Raw genomic sequence first — 27,309 nt, 5'->3', positions numbered from 1 at the left:
ACATAGCACCTCATGAGCACAAGGGTTAAATTCTCCAGATGTGGGACAGGGCTCTGGCTTTGGAAGCCCTTTCCATAGACCTCAAGCATACCCTCATGATGCGTAAGGGCAGGGCACAAGACTCACAGCCTCCATCAAGTCTTCCCTCACAACTAGGGTGGGAAAAATTGCTTGGTAATGTTTGTTTTCGCAAGAGCGTTGAGGTCAGAACCCTTCTAGAAAAAATAATGGAAACAGTAGCATTTCTGGCCAGAACACAATACTGACTTTTGAAATGATACTTAGAGGCTCTGTTGATGGGTTTGCTAGAGACTGTACTATCAAAAGTGCCCTCAAGAGTCACTGATGATTTGACAGCTGAAGTCAGATGATGGCTTAAACCAGTTGTCCCCAGCTCATGACTTCACAGGATTTCTTGTGAGATCCCCTGATGCTGTGCAAAGCTGCAAGAATTTAAGAGGAAGCACAAAGCATAATATTGTCCACGAGTGCCTGCTCAGCAATACTGTTCCTGGACTAGCAAAAAGTGAAGATCAGCCCCCAAGACCCAAGCATCTGTGCCCATGCTCTACACTGCAATACAGGAACTTGAAGTCTGCATTCGGTCTGCATCCCATCTGACAGAGGCTGGAAGCAAATCGAGCAGCGAGCTCACATCTAGCATGATGAGAGATTATTTAAGTCCCCCAGAACAGCACTGAAGAGCTCTAGAGGGAGCAATAGGCTTGTAAGCAACAGCCCCTGGGAATGTTTGAGAGGAACCAAGGGAGGAAAAAATTAATCCCAAGTGACAACATGGTCACATGAAGCTCCTGGGTGCTGCTTTAGTCATCCCTGAGCAGTGTCATGACCAGATGGGGCTGGGGGGTGGGAAGGCACACTTAAAATACAAGTGGCTGCATGGGCAGGCGCAAAGGGCAGTAAGAACAGACACGCTTTAGGGAAGAGAGGCCACATCTTGAACCTATCACTTCATTTTAATCCACCTCTTTCTCAGGCAAAAAGAGCCACTGAGTCCATTGATGAAGGTTCATCCAAATGAGGACAGAAAAAAATGGAGTTAAAGCTTCAGAAGTTTGCCTGGGGAGTGGGGGGTGTGGGGGACAGGAAAAGAAGGCCAACAGATTATTTGGTTACAATTACCATCTTTTGCTTTTGGGATTTATTCTGATGATCACAGATGCGTCGTTAGATTTGAGGGGGTTTTTTTTTCTTAAATTGTTACAGTAAATTGTTAGATAAAAAGAAGAAAAAATGGAAAGGAGCCAAGAATGCTCGTGCTGACAAGGACAAAAGGTATAGATGGAAAAACATGAAATGTAATACACAAATGCAATACAAATTATATTACAGACATTTCTATTATATTAGTGAGAGACTTCCAGGTTCTAGTAAGAAAGATTATGATACTCTTTTTTTTTTCTTTTTTAATCCAGCTTCTACTTTTTAGTGCTTATGTACTTACTTTTATTAAACCACGCTAAATGATCAATTTTATACGTCTTTACAATTTCTCACAACATCTTCCTGGGTATCTGCCAAAGTGAAGATATCTACTGCATTTTAATAACATATCTGACTGTATTTCAGGGCAGGATGCAATATACACGCGCTCGCATATTCATTCTCAAATGTCGACTATTATACACTGGGGCCAAACTTTGCCATTCTTATCACTTAAGCTGCTGAATACTTCAAATGTAATCAATAGGACGAGAAGGGCCAGCATAATTTGACCCCTCATTGGTTGACTGCTTCTCATCATACGAGTGAAATGTTTTTGTAGGTGCTCAAGTTGCACGTCCAACTGCAAAAAAACCTGCACCGGTCCAAATTCTGGTGCTCAGATGGTGACTCTCTTCTCCTGCCCTCGGTGACAGTTTCACACAGTCAGAATATAACTTTGCCTGTTTGGTCCAGTGGCTATTTTGTCAGAAAAAAAGCTGCAGCTGAAGTAAGCGGCATCAAAAAAATAACATAATTTGTTTACCATCAACACCACAGATACCACTGAATTTAAATACGAGAAAAAACTGTTATTCACCTCGTCCGCTACCACACTGCCAACGGTTTACAAATTCTGACAGCCACAGACCAACGGTCCAAACAGATAAATGCGAACATGGGGGGATGGCAGCAAATCGGGGTGATTGCCCAAAGAAATGCAAGAACTGCCCACACGCGTCAGTTGCACGGGCAACGGATCTGTTTGTGTATTTGCATGGGCGTTTTGCGGGTGTAAGCGCATGTCAAGTTGGAGATTTGGGAAATACGCCCACTTGCCCCCTCCCAAATCAGCCTGGGTCAGCATAAAGGTATACTTTTGAACATTTCTGTCGAGTGTCTCACTCCAGGAAGTTCTTATATCTGTGTTTACATAGCATCTACTTACCCAGAACGAAATCGCCATCGCATTAAATCAATAGCTGTTTTGTTCTGGATTTATAAGGGGCCAAGTTGTCATGCACATGGCCAGAAGTGGCCCTCCTGCAAACTCAGACCCAGCTATGAACTGTTGAATTTGCTTTGCATTAAGTCGTGGAAAAGCAGCTGGCTGCCGCAGGAGCGTGGCTGGCGCTGGCTTCTCCCCTTCCCTTGTCTTTCCCAGCTCCCTGCAGCACTACCGACTGCTTAACCAAGACGTGCGCCTCACTCCCTTTTCCTCCCTGCCCGTTCTCCAAGCTTTTTTTCCAGCTAACGAGTCAAATACTGAGGTGGAGAGCAGCAGAGCCGCCTGCCTCTCCTACCGCGGCTCCGGGGATTCCCGGAGCTAGAAGGCTAGAAGATTGTGGCTGGGGTGGAATCTTTTCAAGGCATTATTTTGGCGAAGCGTACGTACATTTAACCTAAGGCAACACGGGAACTGTATTAAGCAACCAAAATTACATAACTGAAATCAAGTAGCATTAACAGAGATGCTGTTCAACCCAAGCAGGCGCGAAAATTGAATTTTACCTTAAAACCGTTCTGTGGGTGATAAGGACAGTCCCTGACAATCTTCTTACTTCGTAAGTCAAAAACGTAACTCCCAGCCTGCATACTGTGGACGTGAAATATTTAAACAAACAGATGCAGAAGCTGGTGCTATACTCGGTGTAACTCACAGGTGTTAAGATAAGGCTGCGGGCCCTCAGCAGCTATTCCAGCAGACGCATATTGGTGCTGCACAGCGATGTTTTTCTGCATGCCCCTTGTCATCAGGTGTACCAGGCGTGCTACAAGACCTGTCCCCTACACTACACATTTCCCTTTGCACTGGAGAATGGCCACACAGGCGGCAGGTCCGAAAGTTGCTTTTTCCCCCCTTTGCTCCGCTACAGTGGTACCGATGTTCAAATCCCTTCCCTCAGGAAAAAGAACAACACCTTCCGGCTGGAATAAGCAAAAAAAAAAAAAAAGCCAGCACCCAGCATTCCAGAAATGTGTCACCATCAACTCAAAAATCTTTGCCTGAATGCTGCTTTTTGCCCATTATTGTAGGAAATAACACACTTAGTATTTGATCTGAAGCCCTCAAAAGAGTGGGTCTGATGCAGAAATAGGCATCGCTCACATTCTCAAGTGTCGCAAAGGTGGGACTCAGCTCACTAAAGCAGCTACGATTTTTCTCTCTTCTTTTTTTTCTTTCTTTTTTTTTTTTTGCCAGTTGTTTACATTTTCATTTGACAAGAGTTTGCGTGCAGCCAGTTTCACTTCTGCGCTGACGAGCGGTTTCACTTCCCAGTCCCGTGTGCTGTCATGATGATACCGTCCACCGCCTCCTCCAGCCTTGCCGGGGCCTCTGTGCTAATCCCTTCCCTGACAGCCTGACAATGTGTGTAAAAGTGCAGCCGCCGCCGTTGCTCCACTGCTTGCCTGCGAGGCACCCGATGGCCCTTCTCTTAAGGAACTTGGATTTGAAATGTTCACGTCTAAAATGTTTGACGCAAGGCACTGGTCTCAGTTGGATTCCTTCGGGTTCCTTCCCTCAGCTTACTCCTTCTACTGCCTTCGTGATATTTTTCCATCACACAGATCCCGTGAACGCGCTTCAGCAGAGATGCCACAAAAGGATGGTCACTTCTGTTTAGGGAAAAACTTAGGGCAGTTGAGTAGCAGGAGATACCAGTTGTGGGTACTAAATGGTCATGGCCATAAATCCTGCCATTTATCAGGAAGGGAGCTGCGGCAGAAGGTGGGTAGAAGGACATTGCTGAGGTTCAGGCCATAAATGAACTAACTGAGAGGGAAGAGGCATAAGGTCAAGAGATTTAGGACCAGGGTGGCAAGAAGGAGGTGTCTGAAGAGAGGGTGTCCTACAGCGGTCAGCTTAGGGTGACACCCAGTAGTTAACTTAGACATTAGTCACTTTTGTATGCCAACATCAACAATCCACAAACACACAAAACCACCAGGAATCCCCCTCTATTGTGGTGTTCTCTAATTTCAGAAGAGAAGCTATTTCAAGTTGTGGGAGGCATTTGGCTGGCGGGAACATTATTTGTACTTTATCATCCTTAGGTTTACGTCCTATGTAATACCAGCTTTTAGACTTTGCGATGGAGGTCTATCTGTTTCTGTGAGTACGAGCAAAAGAGTAACAACAATGTTTGACAATATTAAAAAAAAAAAGTGTGTTTGCATCCTGTTCTGAAAGACAACCCAAGTGACCTGTTTTAACTGAATTTTCGGGGTGGGATGCCTTCTTGAAAGCCTGCAGATCAAGTTTGCAAAATGGGTTTAAAGCATTGAAAGATTGGGATAGGGGGGAAGACCTTTTAATGGAAAAGCCAAGAAGCCTCTAACTATAAGTGAGGTTGCTGCAGTAACCACTATAAAATTCTTATGAACCTGGGTGGAGACAATAATTACAGCACAGGACGAATGAGATGGTACGGGGTGCCCGGTCTCCGCAGCAGAGTGGCAGCACAAGGAGATTACAGTTTGAGCCTTAAAATGCCATGCTTACTGTTAAAATATTTTTAAGACTTGAAATGTATATATGCAATTTATACAAACATAGACATCACTAATGTTTAAACGCAGATTTTGAGAGGGTGGAATTACATTCCCCCAAAGACGACTCTAATGGAAATCTCTGATGCTCCTATGAGTGGGCTACCCTAAAAACCAAACCTCTGCTTTCAAGCTGTGAACTACTATATATTAGGGAATTTTGACTTTTTTTTTTCTCATTGCAATATCATTTTAGTTTTAAATGAAGGGCTTCTCTACACCGGAGCTTGGGCTGTTTGTGAATAAGCGTTCGGAAATGACTTAGCCTCCACGAAGTGTATCCAGCTCTAGGGTGGAACGAAGGAACAGTCACTCACAGCAGACTGCTGTGTCACTGCTGAATAGTTCAGGGAAAGGGAAAAACAGCAACAGGAACACCAGACGGAAAGGACGGTTCAAAATGAAATGACTTAAATGCAAAGCTACCAGCTTCTTACAGAAAATGCCTTGGGTTCCTTAAGCCTAATAATAGCCCTTAACCCAGCTATAATTTCAAACCATTAATGAGCTTTTTGAGGTAGAAATTATCGCCTGCACTTTATAGGTGATGAGAAAGACATGAAAAGGTTAAGGCCCAGATTCACAAGAGGATTTAGCTGCCTGAAGTGGGATTCAGGTTTGATTTAAAAGCTTAAGTCCAAAATTACAGCCCGCATCCCTCCCACCCCCCCCATCCAGGTGGTGCCTAGCAGCAGACGCAGACAACATCTGAGGGGGCTTCCCCTGCTGAACAGAGCTGTGCCCTCGAGGCCACCAGCTCAGCCTCTGGGAAGGAGCACCTCGGCATGGTCAGTCCGTCCCCAACCCCTGAGCCTTTCTTTGCCCCTCTCCTGGGGTGGTTTGGTCTGGGAGCTGCTGCTCAGGGCTCAGTTTCTCACTCAGCATCTCGTGGTGGCCCCTGCTCCTGCTTTAAGCATTAGGCTTCCCATGGGAAGCTCCCTGCTCTGTAGGACATGCCTCAGATGTAGGCTTTGCACTTCCCTGAAGCGCACCCTGGCCAGACGGCTGCGGTGGGATGACGGAGTCCTCAACCCTGGTTGCCCGGCTGGAGGCCCTTTGGGCGGAGACGTCCTTTGGGCAGAGCTGTGGCACACGCCTGGCTCCCGGGGCTGGTGGCTGCAGCGTTTGGGGCGAGGGGAGAGCCTCATTCCAGTCTCTTCCCTAAGGACTGCTTTTGTGTTTGAACCCATGATTTCTTCACCCCTCGAAGCCCTGTTCTCATCCTTTGGCTAATCGCAAGACTGGGAAAACCTCAGTGTAATAGGTGTTGTGGTTTTTGGCAGATCCTGTTCTAAGGCATCTTCATTTCATGGTGCATTGTCCTGTAAACCTAGACAAAGCCCTGTGAGACCCGGATTTTGTCTCAGTCCCTCTCCCTTTTTCCAGTGCTGGCTTTCATTTGGGACCAGCCCCAGCCTGGCTCCCTGTCCAGCCAGATGCTGGCATACCTTAGTGCTCTGGCACGGAGCTGGAGCTGGGAACAAACATGCTCCTTGCCCTGCGGAGTGATGAAGACGATGACCTCTTGGCACGGCTGCAGGAAGAGGCACCAGGTACAGGCAACAAGGAAGGTGCGGGTTCACCCGGAGAGCAATGCACTGCTCTGAATATGAAAGGCAAGGAGCACTCTTATGATCATCAGGGCCATTTTAGCAAGAGAGGGACTTCCGCCTGCAGTGGCCTAAAGCAGGTGAATGCCGGAAGACAAGCTGGTAAGTCACTTCTTCAGTAGCTGGCTGAGCGTGGGAGTGTGCACTGGGACTGTTTACTCGGAGCTTATTTTCTTAGAGGAAGGACTCCTCCATGCTGTCATTACACTAATGCAATGCGCATTGATTTCAGAGCTCAGAAGAGGTCTGGGGTCACTCGATGGATATCCATGCAGCCAGTGATGGGGGAGATAACGCTGCCATTACAAACTTGGAACCTGCCAAGTTCCACTAGAGACAACCTTCAAACGTAGAGCAGCCTCCGTGGCCTCAGATATGGACGCAGTTGCGATGCATAAAGTCTAGCCTGTGGAAACTTTGTGGCCTTGCCAAAGCGTTTCCCTCAGTTCTTCCCTAAACTTCAGGGAACTGATGTGCGCACAGACTGCTCCTCCAAGCACCGCCCCGCTGCAGAGCTCTCGTGGCATCAAGCCTTCAAAGCAGCTGCTTCCCTCCTCCTCGCCTCTCGCCTCTGCCTCCAGAACCTCCTCCCTCTCCCCCATGCGCTGCCTGCTCCCGCACAGCACGGCAGGTAGCTCCCCATCCTCAGAAGGAACGGTAGGAAAGGGCAGAAGGAATTAAGGATGGTTCCTGCCATCACACTTTGAGGCCAAAACCTGCTCCTGTGGTAAAGTCTCGCCCAGGAATCCCAACCTGTGCTGGGAGGCAGCAGGTCTCAAAGGGGACGGGCAGGAAGAGCATCAACAAAGGAAGGGGGACAAGAGACAGAGATTGATGCAGGGCAGAGATGAAGGGAGTAAGGTTGATTTGGAGAGGCTGAGAAAACTCTGTTGAAATAATATGATGGGAAAAACAGGGGAGAAGTAGGATGGGAGCAAAAGAGGTGGAGACTTACACAGCCTTAAGGTAATAGAAAAAAATAATCTGGTTTTTTTTTGGTTTGTTTTTTTTTTTTTTTTTTTTTTTTTACTGCTGCTAAAGGATTTTTAGAAGGGACTGATTAGAGCCTGATTCAGACTGGTGAGGGTTTATGCACATGACTATGCTGGAAAAGACTCTCCTGACAGCGATTGCAAGCCACTGATTTGCAGCATCCTCACTTCTGCTAATCCTGAGCAAGCTGACAAGAGCTGCATGCCATAGGATAGTCAGGTGAGGTTCACTAGCCAGCCCTGAAGCCAAGGTCCTAATTTGTCTCTCAGAATGCATTTATTTTGATGACAAAATAGCAGCTGTTATTTGAGTTGCAATGCAGGTATACACATACATAGCTACCCACAAAAATAAATATTTTTTTTACCAGAGCTCCAGCAGCCTCTGAAGCAGGGCACACTAAAATAAAAAGCAAAATAAAAACAAAGAAAAAAAAAAAGCTGAAGGGCAAACAGGTCTCTTGAAACTATGTGACCTTTTCATCTAGAGAGGTACTTTGTTTTCCCTAAGTAGTATCCCGGTAAACCCAACTCCTTTTATCACAGGAAAAAAAAAAAGAAAATGCTCAGAGGATAGCGTCTGCCTCATCCTCGTCATTAGCCCGAGTTTCAAAAATGTACAAGCAGAGCTCTGCAGAACCAAAAAATAGATTTATTGTTATTGGACTGAGGGCAGTGGTTCAGCACTTGGCATGGCCACTGTTTACAGCAGTAACGCTCCCGGAGACAGGAAGTTCTCCAAATCGCTCTGCCATTATTTTTCTCCTGTTGACGCTTTCTGATCAAGAGGTTTTTTTTTTTTTCGCCCAGACGAAATTTCAAGTAACCCAGCAGAGAGTGTTTGGGAGCTGGCAAAGCCAGCCGCAGTCATGCTCAGCCGCACGGACCACATGATGTTTTCCGAGTCGAAGCCCCGCGCGGAGCTGCATCATTCGTATACTTTCTTACACAACCAGCGATTCACGCGAACCCGGCTGCACGTAGCCAGCGTGTGCCGAAGCCGACTCGGTACGGCACTGGTGGAATGAGAAAGTCGTCTCCCCTCCCCTCCTTCCACCGAAGGCCAGCACAGAGGGTGGCCATTGCCTCGAAAGGGCTGGGTTTGCTGATCCCTCTAACGCCGACGCAGGCGATTTGGCTTGAAATAGGCACCCGCTCCTCTGTACCAGTGCGGGGAGTCTGCACGCTGGATTCTTCCACGGCTACTCGGTTTCCACAGAAATCTCGATTCAAATTAACGACACAACTAGGCGAGCCTAAGTCACTTGAAAACAAAATCACCGCTTCCGGCTTCTGTCTTTTAGAGAAAAATTCCCCGTTCAGACCTGACTCTGTGGGGAGAAGAGTCCTGAGATAAACATCAACCCTTGAACACACATCTGGGGCGAGCACCAGCAGCGCAGCCCCTTCTTTTGGCTGCTGCCCGCCGGCGGCTGGACCGACAGTGGCAACCCGTGGCCGAGAGGTGTTGCAGTTGCCCGGCAGCATTGCAGACGCCCAGCAGCATTGCAGACACCCAGCTCTCCCCCCACCAAGGGCCGTGCCAGCCTTGCCTGCTGCCGGCGCGATGGCAGGGCTACAGGATGGCTCAAAGGAGTTGCCCATTTCTCCACGGCCAAACCCCCCTCCCACTGGCCGTAGCATCCTGCTAGCGCCGCATACTTATCAATGCGAAGTATAAATAAGCGCTTGTTTTTGAACTCTGTCAATTGACTCTTTTTTTTTTTTTTTTTCAGTTTTGATTGCTGTTGGATTTCTTCTATTTTCATCCCGCCTGGCAAGCGCGGCTCATTGTTACTCCAGTATCTGATACCGCGTCCCCTGAAGCATTCCAACGGCTTGGACCAGGACCCGGCGGGCTGCTTAATGCTGATTTTACGACCCTGTTGAATAGCATCCTCCTCTGTTTTGCACATACTTTTATAATTTTGAATGTGTTTAAGTAAAAAATAAAACAAATTTTAGCAAAGTGCTCAAATAGTGCAACCACAAGCTGAAGCTGCACAGAAGGAGCAAAATTCTGACTTCAGAAGACCAATAAAAATAATAGGACTCAGAATCCAGGCCAGTAATTTCTGGGGTTTAAGTATTTTTGAGATTCCAGCTTAAACTGATTTTTCTTCCCCAAAATTATATCCAGAAGGAAGAGTCCCGATGACCGAAATTTCTGATTATGCTTGATAATATCTCTCTCTCATGTTCTCCTACCAGCTACACCTGTGAAAAAGGAGTACTTCTTTGGCTCTGTGGAAATTGAAAACTACCGCAGAACTTATTCATGACTCTAATCCCGATAGCTAGTAGGAAATATATACGTAGGCTTAATTTTCAGTCCTTTCCACGATGCAGTTTTTAAAAAGGCCTTGCTGGAAAGCTATAACAAAGCTCGAGCTCTCAGCTTTAGATTGAGATCTTCTGCAGCAAGCCAAGACACTTCCCCATTAGCTACTATTATGATAACCTATTAATAATTATTTTCATCTGGAAAACATGTTTATTTGTTGGGTTTTTTTTTTAATGTTACGTTCTACAAAGAAGATAGTTACTGGGATTAATGATTCCATGAGGAAAATATGTAATGCTTACCGAGCCACGAAGCGTTCCCTCTCCAAAATAACTATTTATTTTTAATTTTATCCAATGAAACTCTATGGTGTCAGGCTTTTTGCATCAGATTTATTTCATCATAGTAACCTATACCGGTTCATTATACACTAAGAAAACAGGGTACTTTGCAGTAGTAGCATTTTGAAGTGTTTATGAACGGAGGGAGAAAAATAAAGATTAATTTTTTTTTAACCAGGTAATCAGGCAAGGGGGGCTGAGGTTGGCTGAAGTTTTAAACTACATTTTTCTTTCAGAAATTACTTACTCGGCCTTACAAGCCAGACGGGCAGGTTTTCCCAGTAGCATTCTCAAACTAGGGTGAGGAATAGTAACTCTGGAGCCCAGCCAATTCCAATGTAAATCTGTTTTGTTCGGGAAAGTGAGCCAAATTGCTTTTATACAACATCTCAATGTTTCAGGCGACCTGCGATATTCTCGGCTCCTATTCCGGGTGTCAAGAAAATCAAGTGTTTGGGGTTGGTTGGTTTTTTTGTTTTTTTTTTTTTGTAATTCTGAACGACAGGCATGGGCAGAGTACACAGGGCAACCGCTTGCTGTTAAGATACAAATCGAATGCTGAAATGCAGTTTGGTTCTTTAAGCTTTGGCCAGTATTTGGTCGGTGTGTCTGCTCTAACCGACAGGCAGGATCAGGCCCCCAAAGCGGGGGAAATCACTGTAACTCTCTCACAGTCAGTGCAGAGCCGCTTATTTACTGAGATGAAAGTGGACAATAATCTTACATCTGAAACAGCCGTCACCCTGTCTTGCTAGATTTCATTTAAAGCCCACGGAAGAAAACTCAAACTATTTATTAAGAATGTCAAGAATGACAATTTCCTGCTCTCTTAGAAGGGAGAGGTGCTTTGCCATCGATTCGACGAGGCTTTTCATGGGGATGGTGACACCTGGGTGATAACCGATGCACAGGGAACTGTCACCGGTCAAAGCCATTCCTTATGCTCCGGCAGGGATTTTAAATCACCTGAGGTACACAAAAAGCATCCACTCTGACCGTAACCAACCAAACCGTGACCTTTCAATCACTTTTCACATAATACTCCTGGCATCGCATTATCACTGGTGGCAACTGAACTTACTCAGACTCAAATATTACACGGCAAACAAAGTTTCAGTTAATTTTCCTCTAGCAAAGTATCAAAGGAAGCAATGCCCTTTGAAGCAGCTACCTTACGCTTTAGGCTTTATACAAATTCAACAGAACAGCACCTCAGAAATCCCGTACCAAATGCAAACAATCCCCACCTTTGGAAAACAATCCCCTGTTCGAGGAGTAAACAAAAGCATACATTAGTCACTCGCTCCAAAGATGGGCAGCCAATGGAGGTGATGAGATTTAACCTCCAAGACTGACTAATAGCACGCAGCGCTCCCAAATCGCTCCATCCCTTAAAGGATCCTGAGCACCCGAATATCGTACGGCACACAAGGTTTATGTCCGTGCGCGAGCGACCGGCTACTAGCAACCGCTTCTAGCAGGGTAAGGGGCTCAACAACGCTCCCCGCCAAGATCTTCTGTATGAATAGGGGCTGTTCTCTCTCAGGATTTTGACCTTGAAACTCACACAGTTCACTGTTATGATTTCTAGCTTCATTACCATGGCCAGGAACTGAACTACAGGTTTGTTTTTATTAGCTTCTCCGCCACTTTGCCAGCTATTCATTTGAATCTTCTAAACAGTCATCTCTGAATCATAATGCAAATTCCATTTACTGAAAAGGTGGTACCTTTAATATAACAAATGAACATGTTTAATGACTGATACTTTTAGACATTACAGCATCTCTCATGTTTTCAGTAAATGGATATAATTTTCTCTGCATTACCCTATTATTATTCTTTGCTAGCATTATGAAGCTACGTTCTCAGCTGCGGGTGTTTTCCACCAAGTGCATTTTGAAGACAGCCCAAACAACACGCTCTAAAAGACATTTCCCTCTCTATCCTCAGCTAAAAATGCTGCAGGATACAGGGGGACTGGATTGGTATTTTATTCTTAAAATGTATTTACTGCTTGCACCAATGTTTCAACAGGGCCATGCTCTCCCACAATTGCTGACTGTATTTATATTGGAAGACTATCTACGGATGCATTTCACTTCAAAGGCAAATGAAGGCTGTTGTGTATAATCAGGATAACTTCCTCAGTCTGAAGCCTGACCCATCTCCCGTTTGGAATAACACAGTCTGAGAGAGAGCGAGCGAGCAGAAGTGGGTCACCTTTGTCACTCTCCTGAAGCACGCTCATCATTCCATCCGTGCTCATAAGAACCACGCGTGCCACCACGCATCAGGAGACGGCCTGAGTGCTCACATGGCGGGGGAGGGAGGGGAAAATGGTGAGGAGGGCTCAGCGAGCCCCGAGTCTTTAACCTGGTCCAGAGAGACACCAGTGCTCAAACTGCTCAAATTGCCACAAATTGTTCAAAAAGAAGCCTGCTTAAGTGCAGCTTCCTTATGTGACATTTATTTTCAGGCACACAACATCAACAAGTGACATGATAAAACAGGAAAGAGCAGTAACAGCAAAAATCTTTGTAGACTAAGAAGCTATTTGGGGAAAACAGGAATCGCTTCCATTCGTAGTTTGTGGAGCCATGGAAAAGACACTATAATTTTGATTTGTGAGTGTCACAGCACTGAGTTGCCCCTAAATAACACTGCTGTGTTTGGAACACCATAACGTTACGTTCCAATTTTACTTAAAGATAAGAAGGAAAAAGAAGGAAAATACCTAAGTAAATATCATATGAAGTCACACGGAAGATGTGACAGCTTTTCACTCTTGACCTTAAAAGAGGGAGGCTGAGCTTTCCTCCAAGCTTTTTCTGAGCCAGAGCTCACCAGCTTCTCTTCTGAGGGTTTGACTGAACCCCCCCCAATACATGCAAAGGGACTCCATTCAAAGCAACAACGGCACTCATGCGAAAGGAGCGCTTAAAATAATCTTGAAATAGAAAGGTAAACACGATTGCTTGGAATTTATGGGGTTTAAGATTATGGACCAGAGCCAAAGAGTAAAGTTGCAAAGGGTCCTTCTATTGATTTTACGGGCTTTTGGATGGAGTTTCGTACACCTGCCCACTCACAAGCGACGTGAGACGCACGTGTCAGATACTATTTGCAGCTTCCTAACAACATTTTTATACAGTTCTAGCCTAAATCAGCTTTGACTCCTATTCGTTACTTATGCTCATATGGCTTCTTTATTTACTAGGTACCACTAATTACTGGTTATCACGGAGATACAGCAAGTCAGATATTCAGCTCATCTGTTCTGTTCTATCCTAGGCAGGGGCACATTAAATAACAGGACTACTGCATATAGTTCTATATCGATTCCAGAGAAAGAAAGGTCAGGAAAAGTGCCCTGTGCCATCATCAGGCCGTGACAAAGCCAGAAATTTTTTAGATCTATGAGGAAATTACATGTAATTTTAGGTTGGCTTGCTCTGTTACAGACACCAGCAGAAAGTGCCTGGGAGACCCGAGACGGCCATGAGTCTTTACACGTGCTGAAAATTCTCATTTTGAATTGAAAATACGTTATTTAAACTTAAACATAGGTACTACTGTGCTGTTCAAAATTTGACGGGGTGGCTTCTGGAGTCAAAATGTGACTTGCTGTCTATGATATTTTTTTTTTCAAATGAAATGTCACTGTTTAAAAATTGAAGTGACACGGAGGACAGGCTAAGATAAAGCAAGAAAACCGTGTAGCTAATTCTGTGCCTTTTGGAATGGCCCATGCCAGATCTTGCAGCATTCCCGGTCGCAGAAAACTCGATAGATGCTGCCTTCAAATTCCCTCCACGTAACCAGAACTTGACATAACTGAGGAGCATGACCAAAGTGTAGCTGAGAACAAACACATACCTCTTCCACTTCTGCCCACGAATCGGAGGTCATTGAACCTTGCTACTTGGTTTTTCATGGCAGCTGTGGCGTTTCTGAGTTCTGCAGAGTAGTTTTCATCGTTTCCAGCCATCACCGTTACCAGCGTCCCATCGGGCACGTCTCCCAAGGCCACCACCTACGAAATCAAAGAGTGGAATCCTCAGCTTCCTTACGTGACATTTACTTTTGGGCGCACAACTTCAACAAGCAACATGATAAAACAGGAAAAACCAGCAACAGCAAAAATCTATGTAGACTAAGAAGCTATTTGGGGAAAACGGGAATCGCTTCCATTCGTAGTTTGTAGAGCTATGGAAAACTTCTTACATAGATGCACATCTGAAATACACAGCATAATGTGTACTCTGGCATGACAAATACACAAAATACGCATTCCAAAATATACTTCTGCAATTGCCAATAAATAAACTCAAGCAACAGGAACCGATTCTGGTCCAATTTACATCTGATTTACAGTGCTGTAGCATTACTTTTAAGCTACAGCAGTGTCAGCACAATGATGGAAATATAAAATTCAAGAGAAAACAAAACCAAGTCAGTCATCTCATGGATGCAGAGGGTCAGAGTCCCCACAGCTGCACCAGTTCCCTATCTTTTCCTCCCACTGCTCTGAACAGAGCTGTCCCAGCACGAATTCAGAATAAGTCCACGGAAAAGCAGGCCTCCGTTGAATGTTTAATCACGACTTACTGAACAATTTCTTTTTTTCCTTTAGAAGCATGAAAGCAAATCATTGGCTTAAGACCTCACCCGCGACCTGATGGATGGAAATTGCGATCTGAACTAATGAAACCTGCAATCGCTCTGACAAAGGCTTTCACCTCATCTGAAATGTTTGTGCTGTAGCTCCTTGGTGCCAAGCATCTATCAAACAAATATTTAGGAACACAGGATTCACTGCATTTTTGATGCAATGTGCTGAGAGATATATAGATTCCTAACCTTAAATTTTGTTATCTACAATGTTCACACTGGTCGAACAATGCAAAAATTAATTTTTTCTTATCTTCTCGAGCAGGACTGAATTCTCAAAGCAATTTTACCCTGCTGTACTCGAATGGATGTCCGGTATGCCTCTTGATTTACTCTGGCAAAAGTAAGAGCTTGAATTAGGTCCCCTATCATACTTTTTTTAAGACCCTGTTGCTGTTCCCCCAATTAAGTCTACAGTAATGACCTCAGGACTACCACCAAAGAAAAAAAAAAAGGGAGAGAAAAAATCTAGCTAGCTTTTATTTCCTCTTTTACACATTCTAAGAGGAAGTAGTCCTGCATCGCGTCCTCTGAGTTGCAGCTTGATATTTTGCCTTCATCTTAGCATTTTCTAGCTTATGTCCATGCAGTTACAATTGGCTGAAACTTGTTAGGGCCCAGTCTTATTTCTATCAGTTTCTAATTACACTTGTTCTTTCCAAACAGGATCAGCGCCTCCTTTACTGGGTCTCTCTCTGAGGCTTATTCCTCATCCGCAGCTGCCTCCCACAATATGAGAGAGGATTCCAGTCTCAGGTATTTCACAGCCTTTCCTTCTATAGGAGGCTGCATTTTATACTTCAGTGCGCTCCCCCTTGTCACCAATAACCCTTGTTTTCACTTCCACATGCAAAGTTAAAATCACTGTGTCAAAATTCCCTCTTTACGTATCTATTTCAACTTCCTCTTTCCCATTCCTCTGCGGCCCAGGCTTTTGCTTTTTTTGTTCTCCTCTGTGTGCCGTAATGCGTTTCTGTGGCCTGGGCTACACTCAGCGCTGCGCTTTTCACATTTCCTTGATCTTGGCATAAAATAGTCCCTGCCCAAAACGTTGCGGCTAGCGGGTTTTCTCCTTGCACGGCGTTGTGTCATGAGGCAGGCTGGCTCACAGGGTCAGCAGCTGCGAATGCAACGCGCTCACCCAGCTCTTAAAAAGTTACTGTAAAACCCTAACGCATGCACATATACTAAAGACACAAGAAAGGGAAAGAGGAAAATCGGGGCATTACCCTGACCTCCCTGTGATGCAAATGTTTGCATGTTCATTTAAGGAAATAAATGCATTTTGAAGGATGAAAAACCTTTGTGAATCCAGGGTCAGTTGTCACTTACAGGACAAATAGTTTAAATCACCATTTTCAAATTACACCGAAGGCAACCTCAGCGATAAGACACATGAAGAAAATATTAGAAACCAGCATAAAAATGACACAGCGCAGAAAAGAAACTAGAGTTAAAAGTCATAGACAATAGAAACAGAAATACAAACATTTACACTAGAAAAAAGACTAAACAGATAAGTTGGGACTTGCTGACTGGAGTTATCTAGTACTTTGATGTACTCCTTAACTTTTAAAAATATGTATTTCCAGAGAAGCAACAAGAGTAGCAGAGTTGCAGTGCTGCCGGGTACCTAAATTACCTACTTCTGCTGCATCAATCAAACAAAATTGGCCTTTTAAATTAAGATGTAGATTCTTTCTTAACAGCGTTTGGACAATGAATCTATATGGCACCTTATTAGAGTTATTATGTATTATTTTCTAGGTTTCTCGGAATCAGTCTTTATTTTAGAAAAAAAAGTAATGCATGGAAATGATCATTTTAGTTTGAAATAATATCCCGTTTCTAAAGATCAAGTAAGTGAATTTTTCTACAGAAACGTGAAGAGAAAACTCTCTCTTTTTCTTGATGTAATTGTTGTTAGCAAATACTTGATAAAACTCAGCGCTTTTTTGTCAGATGCAAATAAGATATTGGCAGCATAGGAATGATCTGAACTGAATTTTCTAGTTCCTGTTCCAAATTATCTTAAAAATTACGACTTGGAAAAAAAATGCCTTTGCGAATATTCGGTATTTAGTACAAAACCAATGGCGTTGTTTTATACGTGGCAAACTATTTCAGGACTCATTTCTGAGCGTTTGGGGAGGGTAAGAGCCGCACCGGGCGCCCCGGCAAGCAGGTGCCTCCCAGCGCAACATTTCAGGAGCTCAGAAGGAAACCCTCTCCTGTTTTGTTTTGTTCTGTTTTCTTGTTTGGTTGGTTTGAAGTTTTTTGGGGGAGATTTTTTTTAAAATTTTTTTTTTTCTTGCGTATTTCTAGGTTAAACTCTCTCAGTGTTACAACCGCTTGCTTTCGTCTGTTTGGAGAACCTGACCCTTTACTCTGTTTGCAGAAGTTGGGAGCGGGCTCGCAAGTTAAAACGGAGGGTTTGCAGTAGCTGTGAGGGTTTGGGGGCGGGTTTGGAACCGAGGAAAGAAAGCGACCTCTCGAAACCAGCCCCCGGGGTTTCTTTTCCAATTTTCACATACCCAGGAGCCCCCCTATCCGGGGCGGCGAAGGGGAGCGAGTTCCCGGTGGGATGCCAGACCCCGCCGCTCCCGGTGTCGCGGCACCGGGGCGGGCCGTGGCCGGGCGGCGGCGCCGCTTTCCGCCGGCGGCTTGGGCGGCCGGGCAGGAGCGGGAAGGGACGCCTTTTGTGTGTGTCCCCCCCTCTTCTTCCCCACCGGGAGATGAGCGGGGCGGGGAGCGCGCCCCGGGCACGGCCACGCGTGGCACGGCGGGGAGCCGCCGCGGTAGCCGCCGGCCGCAAGGAACCCCCCCCGGGAGAAGCACCGGCCGCCTTTGGGGACTTCGCTTATCTCCCTTCCCGGCGGGGCGGAGCGGGTTTTCACGCCTGTTCTACACCGTAACCCTGCCTTCCAGGAGGACAGCTTCCCGAGTAATTAGCAGCAGTTGCCTAGTGCGTGGGTGACAGTACAATAATTAATATAAATGTGTGAATTTAGGAACGGACCCTGTCGCTTAGTTCCTCCCTTTCCCCAGACTCATGTAATCCGTAAAACAAGGAGACTCTCCAGACATAATAAAACTTTTCCCTAAAGCCGCCTCCTCAGCAGGATTTCCCAAAGCTCTGGGAGCTGAACCGATTCCCTTCTCCCTCGTTTCTGCTCCCCGCAAAAGCCATCGGAAAGACTCGGGTTTGGTCGCCTTCGAAAAAAGTTGTACTGAGGCGGTCGGTGTTTAGCGGTGACCGCAAAAGAAAGCAGGAACTTTACAAATCCCGATCCTAAATCTAACCCCGGGAGATGCATGTCTCTGCGCCTCCTGCCTCGGAGAAAAGGATAACGAGAAAAATCACCTTTTCCTTTCCCTGCTCTGCAGCCTGTCTACACATCAGTAGCAAGAAAACCAGAGCATTCAAGAAGTTAGCGATAGACCCAACTCAAAAAAGAGCGTGACCAAGAGGAGGGGGAGGGGGGAATTAATTTTACTTAAAGCCGGGTAACGGGAAAGCAGGCCGGGAAAGGGAGGAAAGCGCAGGGTAGGCCCCGACATTCACTATCCTAAAAAGCAGCTAAAAGAAGAAAAAAAGGAAAGATGTGGGTTTTTCCCGAAGAGACCCTGGCAGCCTGCGGGGGGGAAGCCCGGCAGCCCCGGAGCGGGGTCGGCCGCTGCCACCGGGCGCTCCCTGCGGTCGGGTGTTCCCCGCCGGTGACACCCCGTAGGGCGCTCCGCCGCGGGGGCTGCCTGCAGCGGGACCCCCCCGCCGCCCTGGCCGGCTTCTGGGGGAGCCCGGGGCTCCTGCAGTTCCGGGACACCCTGCATCCGTTCCGGGACACCCTGCATCCGTCCGCGACGGGCTGCGCCGGCATCTGGTCCCCAGAGCAGCCAAACTCCTCGGATTTGGCCTTTTTTTCTTTCTTTTTCTGCGTGTGTGGGTTTTTTGGGTTTGTTTGTTTGTTTGTTTGGGGGGTTTTTTTGTTGTTTTTTTTACCCTTTGAGCAGAGCCGCCCCTCACCACCAGAGTTATGAATGGGCCGAAGAGGGATGGATGCAGCGGCCGGAGAGAGCCTGCCCTGCCCACCGCATGTCCGGAGCCCGGCCGAGAACCGCGCCGCGCCCGCCCGCCCCACGCCTTCCCACGCTGTCGCGAGTGACAACGACCACGGAAGGAAGGATGGAAGGAAGTATGGAAGGAAGGAAGGATGGAAGGAATGATGGAAGGAAGGAGGCGCGGGGCCGGCTGCCCCGCACCACCGGCCCCGACGTGGCCTCCCCGCCGGGGCGAGCCGTCGCCCCCGGCCGGCCAGATCCCGGTCCGGATGCGGGTCCGAGCCCGGGGGTCTGCGCCCCGCGCCCCCCCAGCCTGCCCTCCCCTCCCTTTCCCTCCCCGCCGCCCCTGCCCCCCAGAAGCGCGATTTTCGGGAGGCGGCAAGACGTACCTTGAAGGCGATGGGCAGCGTCTTGTTGCAGCGCCAGTGGGTGGGCAGCACGGAGCAGAGGAAGTTGGGGCTGTCGGTGCGCACCAGCTCCCCGGGGTGATCGGCCAGGACCTCCACCATGCTGCGGTCGGCGCTGCGCAGCTTCCCCGGCAAGGCGCCGCTGTGGTCGGCGCCGGGCAGCGGCAGCGGCTCGGTCATCTTCCCCGGGCTCAGCGTGGTGGAGGGCGGCGTGAAGCGGCGGCTGGTGCTGGTATCTACGGGGATACGCATCACAACAAGCCTTTTGAGTGAAAGACCTCCACAGAGTTTTTACAAAACAGCGAAACGAGCGTAACTCTTCAGCGATCTGCTCTCTGGGGACCAACATAAACGGATACAGGCTGAGGACCCGGGGGAAACTTGTTTCTACGCCAGTCCCCAAAGTTAATTTTTTGCTGAAGGCGGCTGAGATAGCGAGCACGCCGAGACTTAACTCTTGGCGTCCTGGCGCTGCGGAACAGATCACGTTAATCCGATAAGCGAGAGGGTCGTCCGTGCGGGGCTTTACCGCGACGCCTGGGCATCTAGTCTGCGGCCGTGACGCCAAAAGTTACCGGAGGGAAAACTCCTTCCAAACTCCCAAAGCACGTGGAAAAATTTATGCGAGTCAAATACAAGAGGCGGTCAGAAACACATGCAAAGCCTGGGCTTCCCAGAGAGTCAGTTGCCTATCGGTTTCTTCCAGGTGATTTCTCTACAGTCCCAAGAGAAAACAAATACATCAGCGTCTTCCGTAGGCAAAAAAAAAAAAAAAATCGCTCTTTAAGAGAGGGAAATTCAGGGTCAGTCTTCAGAGAAGGCGGTACACGAGCTAGGCTTTCTGATCAAAGGTCAGCTGGCTACAACTGTATGTATATATTCACGTACACACACGCACACACACATATACTGTACTTCATAAAATATTTACAATATAATCTGTAGAGAATTTAAACACAACAGGAATCCATTAATGTTCTCGGCAAGGTTTTTTGTTTTGTTTGGTTTTTTTTTTTTTTTAAAAGCAGCCTTGAAAATCAGCTTCAGTAGTTTGGTTCGCGTTGCTCTAAGAGTACTCGTGTCATGACCTTTCAATTATTCTTGCGCAAAAATAAAAAAGAAAAGAAGCTCAAGTGCATGTCATTCAAGCTTTAAATCTCTATCTTTGTACTTGTCTTTGGTATAACGTCTTTCATCAGTTTAAAGAAAGGTCGCAGCCGATCGCAAGCTCTGAGGCTAAAAGGTCCACAGCTGAAAACTTGGGTTTGGGGATGTTGGTTAAATTGTGGGTTCTCTCTGTGGTTTTGTGTGTGCAACAGCGCTCTCTCTCTCTCACTCACGTCCTCCTCAGCAGTCAAACCAACAGTCTGCAACAACTTCGGCAGTCATTGCCAATTCTTTTTTTTTTTTGGTATCTGAGGCAGTCTTCCTCTAACTCGGCCACAGGAACCGGCTGCTTAACAATATTTTAACCGCAGCAGGTGGAAGCCTGCTTTAGGAAACATGGCTTTTCTCTCGGCCGCCTCCAGCCAGCGGGATGGATACTGCCAGCCTGCGCCGAGAGCCCCCACGCACACGCACACACTGAAAACCAAAAGCGACCAACCAGCAACAATAAAAACAAACAAACAAACAAACAAAAAAAACACCCACGATTTGAAGAAAAATAATAATAAGCCACTACTTTTGAACGAGTGAAAGCTTTCCTTCCGCAAACGAGGAGGTGGCGGCGGGCGGGGGTGGAAGGAGCCGCTGACCCCAACGGAGAGAGATGGAAAGAACCCGGGGAAGCCCAGATCCCCACAAGTTGCCAGCCGGGGGTTAGAAGTGCCAGCCTCCAGCCCAGACGACCGCTCGGAGAAAGCGCATTTCCACAGCCGAGAGCTCTCGCTCGGGTCTTCACGTGAGCCGCGGGGAAACTCAGGCTTCCTGCCTGCCGACCGACCGACCAGGGCACCGCCGGGCCGGGGCCGGGCCCTGCCGCTCCGCTCCTGGGTCCGCGCCCGGCTGGGGTCCCCGCCGCCGGTATGAATGGAGGTGGCCGGGCGCGAGCGCCGCCCCGCCGCCCTCCCGCCGCCGCCGCCGCCGCCGCCGCCGGTATGAATGGAGGTGGCCGGGCGCGAGAGTCGGCTGCGGCGGGCGGCGTGCGGAGGAATGTCATTCCCCCGGCTGCTTTGCATACGGGGAGGGCGCCGGCCAATCACCGCCCTTCCCGGCAGCAGCCAGGGCGCGGCCGCGGGCCAGGGGGCTCCTGGAATTGGCGCGCCTGCCGCCGCCGCCGCCGCTACTGTGGGGCGCGGGGGGTGAGCGCCGGGTCGGCGGGACACCACCGCACCCACGCACCCCCACGGGAGGACCCGCGGGGCTGCCGCTCACCCAGCCCACCGCAAAGGACGCCCACCTCCTCCCACCATGTGCAGCGGGCTCCGTGCCTGCGGTTTGCCCCGGGGGAATGGGGGGGCGTTAAGGCATCCAGAACGGCGCGACCCGCCCGCCCGGCTCTGCCTGGCCCCGCCGCAGATCCCGCTTGCCCTTCGCTTACGGGACACCCGCTCCACCGAGGAGCGGAGGGTGCCCGCAATGTGCCCGCGGACGCCCCTCCGGCACACGCCTGCGCCCCGCGCCGGGCGAGCATTCCGGCGGGGTTTGCTCCGGGGCGTTTTCTCCCCGCGGAGGGAGTACACCCTGGACCGGCGGCCACCGAGGCAGCCGCCGCCGGGCTGTCGTCCCCCGCCCGCCCCGCTGCTTCTCGCCCCCGCGGACAAGGACGCGGCCCCGAGGGGCGCCCATCGCCGGCCCGACAGGTCGGGGCGGCCGCCGGGCCCCCAGCCCGGGGACATCCCCTCCCCACCGACTCAGCCCAGCGGCCAGCCGGCCGCACCGGCCGGGGGTGAGGCCGGGCCGGCGGGCGGACAGCGCCGCACGGGCAGCAGCGGGCCGCCAGCGCCGGCCCCGGCAGCCGGCCTGGGCCCGCGGAGCCGGTAGCGAGGATGCTGGGTGGGGGCGTGGCTGCCCTTTCGGGCTGGGTTGGGGTTGGTTTTTTTGGTTTTGGTGGTTTTCTTTCTTTTTTTTATTTTATTTTTTTGGTGCTGGTCGCGAATGTCGTGGGCTCGCCGCTGGCGTAAGCCGGGCTGGGAAAGAGGCCATCCCGACCCGCTGCCGCCGTCGCGGCGGAGCCTCCGCCCGTCCCCGCCGCGCTTTTGGCTCGGAATTGGGGTTCCCTCCGTGAAATTTCACACCCCTCCTTCGCCCGTGTCTCCTCTCCCCGCCGCGTCCCCGCCGTCACGGCCGCCCCTCCCCACGGCCACCCGCAGGACACCTCCCCCTCCGCCACCGCCCCCGCCAGCTCAGCAGCCGCGGCGGCGGCCGGCCGCGCTCCCCCGGGGCCGGGCGGGCTTTGAAGGGGACCGACAGCAGCTGCGGCGGGGTGGGTGGGTGGGAATGCGTGCGTGGGGTGGCCGCGGTGGCGGCGGCGGGGACAGCACCGAGGCCGCCTCCCACCGCGCGGAGCCGGGCTCGGAAAGGGCGGCACGGAACGGGCCGCGGCTGCTGCCCGCCGGCGGGCCTTGCGCAAGGCGGCGGCTGCCCCGGGGCGGCCCTCGGTGCAGCTCCGCGGCGGGGCCGGCAGAGGGGGCCCGCCGCCCGCCGTCGGCCCGGCAGAGGGGAGCCGCCTGGGGCGGAGGGGGGGGCAACGGGGGGGGTGTTCGGCGCGGGGTGGGGGGGCGGCGGAGGCGGGGGGCAGCGGGGCGACCCCCGGCGGGGGCGGACGCTGCCCGCTCGGCCTGCTGCGGCCAGCACCGCCCGTCCCCGCCGAAGCCCACGGCGGGCTGCGGTCCCGCAGGGGATGCGACCCCGCCGCTTCTCCTGGGACGCGGCTCCGCGGGGAGAGCCGCTTTGCGCGGCAGCTGCTCGGGAGCCCTCGGGCACCCACCCCCCCGCCGCCGGTTTTCCCCTACCCCGGGGGCGAGGACAGGGCAGAAGGGATCCTTGGTTTTGCCGACGCCCGCTTTGGAAACGCTCCGGAGTTGGGAAAATAACTGTCGGTACGCGTTTTGGCATCCCGCGACCGGGAGCAGAGAGCGAGCTCCTGCCGTTTACGCTCCCTGGTTTACACGCAATTAAACTGAAAGCGCCCTGGGTGAGAGAAATCGGCTTTTGCCTGCCCGGAGCCTGCTGCCGGGGAGCGGGATGCGCGGATGCCCTGCGGGGCAGGGCTCCTCTGGCGGGGAGCCGCGGAGACCCGCAACTGAGTTCAGGAAGCGGCGCAGCCGCCTGCCACTAAATTCACGGTACCAGCGCCAAGGTGTAGGTTTCCTCGCACCCCTCCAGTGCGGGTCGGGAGCGCTTTCCCCTCTGCGGGGGGGCGTGCAAGGCTCCGGCTCCCCCCCTCTGCCCCGCACGTCCCTTTGCGGAGGGGACGGGTGAGGCGGCGCCGGGCCCGGGGCTCCCCAACCGCGCCCGGGGCTGCACCGCGGCACCTCCCCGCCGGAGGGTTACAGTTTCGTCTTCGCATGCCCTCCCCCTTTGCCTCCTTCCTCTCCTTCCCCCCTGCCAAAGGACGCGGGGCCGGTTTTCTGCCCCCACCCCTCCACAAAGTGCCGCGGTGGGAGCGCAGACCGGGCCGGGGGCGCTCCGCGGGGGCCGGCAGCGGCGGAGCGCGGCTCATCCCACCCTCCCGCCGCGCTTGCAACAGGTCCCGGTTTTAAGCAGGCGAAGTTGGTGCGGAAAGCTCTCTTATTTCACACCAAGAGTCAATTGTTTGTGTGCGGTTTTCTTTTTTTTCCTTTCTTTTTTTTTTTTTTTTTAATTCCATCTCTGACACGGTTACTTCTTTCTCGTATGAAATTATCCCGAATTTAAATTATTAGGGAGAGGCTTCCTTCTGTTTTAAGGAAAAAAAATATATACAAGCAAATGGCTGTTATAAACTACAGCTTAAAAGCCATCTGGGGTATATTAGTGGCTGATAACTTTTTACGGGCATTGTAGAGATAAGAAAAGTTATTTTACGGATGTACATACATCTACATACCTCGCTTAAAATGTGAAAATACTCATGTAGTGTTTGTGGGTTTTTCCCCTCTTTTTTCCCCTGTCCCGTTTTCGCCAAGAGGTAGGGAGTATTTTGTATTTAAATTAATAAATATGTCGAGCTGAATTTCACTCATTGCTTTGCATCCCGTCTTAATCTGAGCTCATTATAAATACGAAATGAACCCGATCTATTACACACGTGAATAGTCAGAAGGATACAAAATGCGACGATTTAACAGAAGACGCAGAAAATACTCCATGCTTACAGTATTCTGTAACTTAGCAGCACTATCAATGCTGAGAAGAAGAACCTTAATGTAGACTAAAGGTGACAATATTCTTTTTTAACTGCACAGAAGCCAAGCTTTTGCAAGGTAAGTTAAGGAGTTAAATAAGAGAGGGCAGAGAGGGAAAATACGGTGGTGAGGATCTTTTGATACAGATCGAGCTACATATTTTACATGCCCATTAACACTAACTACATGTGGGTTGTTGTTTGGGGTTTGGGTTTGGTTTTTTATTTATTTTTAGTTTGTTTAGCTAATTCATTTTATCGTCTTCCACATAATTTTATTTTTGCATGACAAAGAGAGGAACTCTCGTAGGAATTTACTGTCCCCTTACTATATCTTGTGCAGGTACTCTGGAAGAATAGGAATTAATAAGTCAAGCAGTTTGCGCGAGTACCAGTGATAAGGCAAAGTAAGGAAACGATGCAGGGTATTTAAAGCTGATGTTTCTTCTCACATGGTAAGACTTTTTAGCATCCCTGATGCTAAAACTGCCGGCTCGGACAGTCGGTCTTTTGTGCAGGAATCCTTTTGAACCGGGGATCGCAACTGGTGGTGTAACTACCAATTCACATTCAGCGCTGCTTACATTTGTATTTTGACATCAATTTATTACAGCCGTAAACAAACCACAAGTGAATCTCTATCTACCATGCCTTGCCTCTGTCGTACAGGATTACTCGACCACAAAGCACCGAGCTTTTTACATAATACAGTTAAGCAAAAGCTTCGGAAATACGCGAGAGGGAGCAGCAATTTAGGGGTGAATTTTAAACAGCCTAAATTGCAAAGGATGAATTAGAGCCTGAACACAACGCAAGTTCCCGCTGCACAGGTAAATATTCCCTGGCCAAGCAGGCGGCGATGGACACTTGTTTGCAAAGGTCTGGATTTGTGCAGGATGGGAGAAAACTTGCACAATGTTTTGTTAAAGGAGAAAAAATTGTAGACCTTAACAGAGCTGGCACAGGTACCATATGAGCACAGACTGAGAGAATTGTCTACAGACCCTGATCTTGCCAGCACTTAGAAACATGCCCAACCTCCTTCCTAGCAGCATTTCCGCTGAATGCAAGAGGAGTCTCTTTGGGCAACGCAATTACGCACGGACTTAATTGTTTGGAGAATCTGGGCTTAACGTGGCATTATTCAGTGGATCAGCTCTTACCTCTTGCACCTGAATTCATTTAATGTATGTGTTAAGGCCATCTTAAAGTTGTTTATAGTGGTGTAAGCCTGCCTTGCTTCTACTAGTGATGAATCAGTGGGTTAATACCTGTGAATGAAGTTTGTAGGATCAGGCTTCTGAATTGCTCCTGCAAATATTTATTGCACAGCAGTTACCATTATGGGTAATTCCACTGACTGTCCTTAAAAAAATTGCTATAGTGATATAAGAAATTATTTTTTTGGGCTACTGGAATAATGAAACATTGCACAGAGAAAAGCAGCAGCCAGCAAAGAAAAAGGCAAGATGGTCCTTATTTCCTGCAGCGATCTCTCTCACACAATGAAATATGCATATTTCATCCCGGCATGTAAAGTGCGCATATGATGCCACCAAGAATGAGATGTGAGATGGCCAGCGTGATACAGGGGGAATGCGGCCAGGACTCCACAGGTGTATGGTGTCTAACTTCCCTCCGTTTCAGGGAGGGAGGAGTGCCTAAACCCCTCCAGGGATCTCGTCTTTGATCTCTGTTAACTGATATAAGGTTGTTTACTCTGGAAGCAGGGAAACTGGCTGCAGCTCAGTTTATGCAAAGCAGAGGGGTTGTGAGGAAAGATAAAATAGCACATATTCGTTCAATACCTTTAGCCTGGGCATCTAATTACTTGTGACCTGAGTTTACCACAGAAAATATTCCCAGGGACTCTCCATCCTCTTTAGGACCTCCAAGTGTTAACAGTGGTCAAAAGCCTGTTTCGTTCTTCCTGTGCAGAAGCTGTGAGCCTTTTTCTTTCCAAATACAGAAGACCTATCCATGCTCTTGTCACTCAAAATATTTTAGAAGGTAGACATGACTCCTGTTTTGAGGGTGTGGGGAATGATTTGCCTGAATAGTCAGCATATTATCACAGACATGGGTGGTAAGGACATGGATCTATGTATGAAGGGAGCTACCTTTTACTGTTTCACCTCCCTTATCATTCAGAAACTGCAACTGAGAGAGCTGCATCTCTCTTGAATCAAACTATCGACTGGTGGCAGCAATGGGCAGGGAGTGGGGTACACCCAGGGAAGGACAGTTTTCAGGAGAGGCTAAACTGTGGATTTTCATCTAGCGTTAACCCCAGCTTTGCAGGTCCTCCTAGGGTTTTGCTGGGTGAAGGAATGAGTCAAACCACAACAAGCCAAAGGAGGAGCAGCTCCACAAAAGGATGGGTGGTGAAATGCGATTTGGCTGACACTTCTACTGGCATGGATGAAATCTCAATGCCCAGCAACACAGCGTGCCCAACTGCGTGCCCCATGCAGCACCTCACTGGTGCCACCACTCCTGGAGACATTTCTCCATGGCACCCTTCCTCTCCATTTCCTCAAGGGGGAGATTTAATAAACATGAAGTTACTACAGCAGCAGCCTGTGTTGATGTTCCCCCTCCCTCACATCCCGCTTTGT

At 49.2% G+C, this 27,309-nt stretch overlaps 1 protein-coding gene across 2 annotated transcripts in view; it reads right to left on the bottom strand.

The window, feature by feature from the left end:
* RUNX1 (RUNX family transcription factor 1) overlaps positions 1-27,309 on the bottom strand; it is a 175,042-nt gene that overhangs the window by 57,857 nt on the left and 89,876 nt on the right. For both annotated transcript variants that reach the window (XM_063345868.1, XM_063345879.1), the window contains exons 3-4: positions 19,345-19,598; positions 14,102-14,258 (exon numbers count right to left, since the gene is read on the bottom strand). In XM_063345868.1, the coding sequence (XP_063201938.1) occupies positions 14,102-14,258; positions 19,345-19,598 (411 nt within the window). The remainder of the gene's footprint in view (positions 1-14,101; positions 14,259-19,344; positions 19,599-27,309) is intronic.

This window comes from Chroicocephalus ridibundus, chromosome 1, assembly GCF_963924245.1.
Source record: "Chroicocephalus ridibundus chromosome 1, bChrRid1.1, whole genome shotgun sequence".
Taxonomy (NCBI): Eukaryota; Metazoa; Chordata; class Aves; order Charadriiformes; family Laridae; genus Chroicocephalus; species Chroicocephalus ridibundus.
The sequence above is the reverse complement of the archived record's forward strand: the minus strand, read 5'-3'. Positions and strand labels throughout refer to the sequence as shown.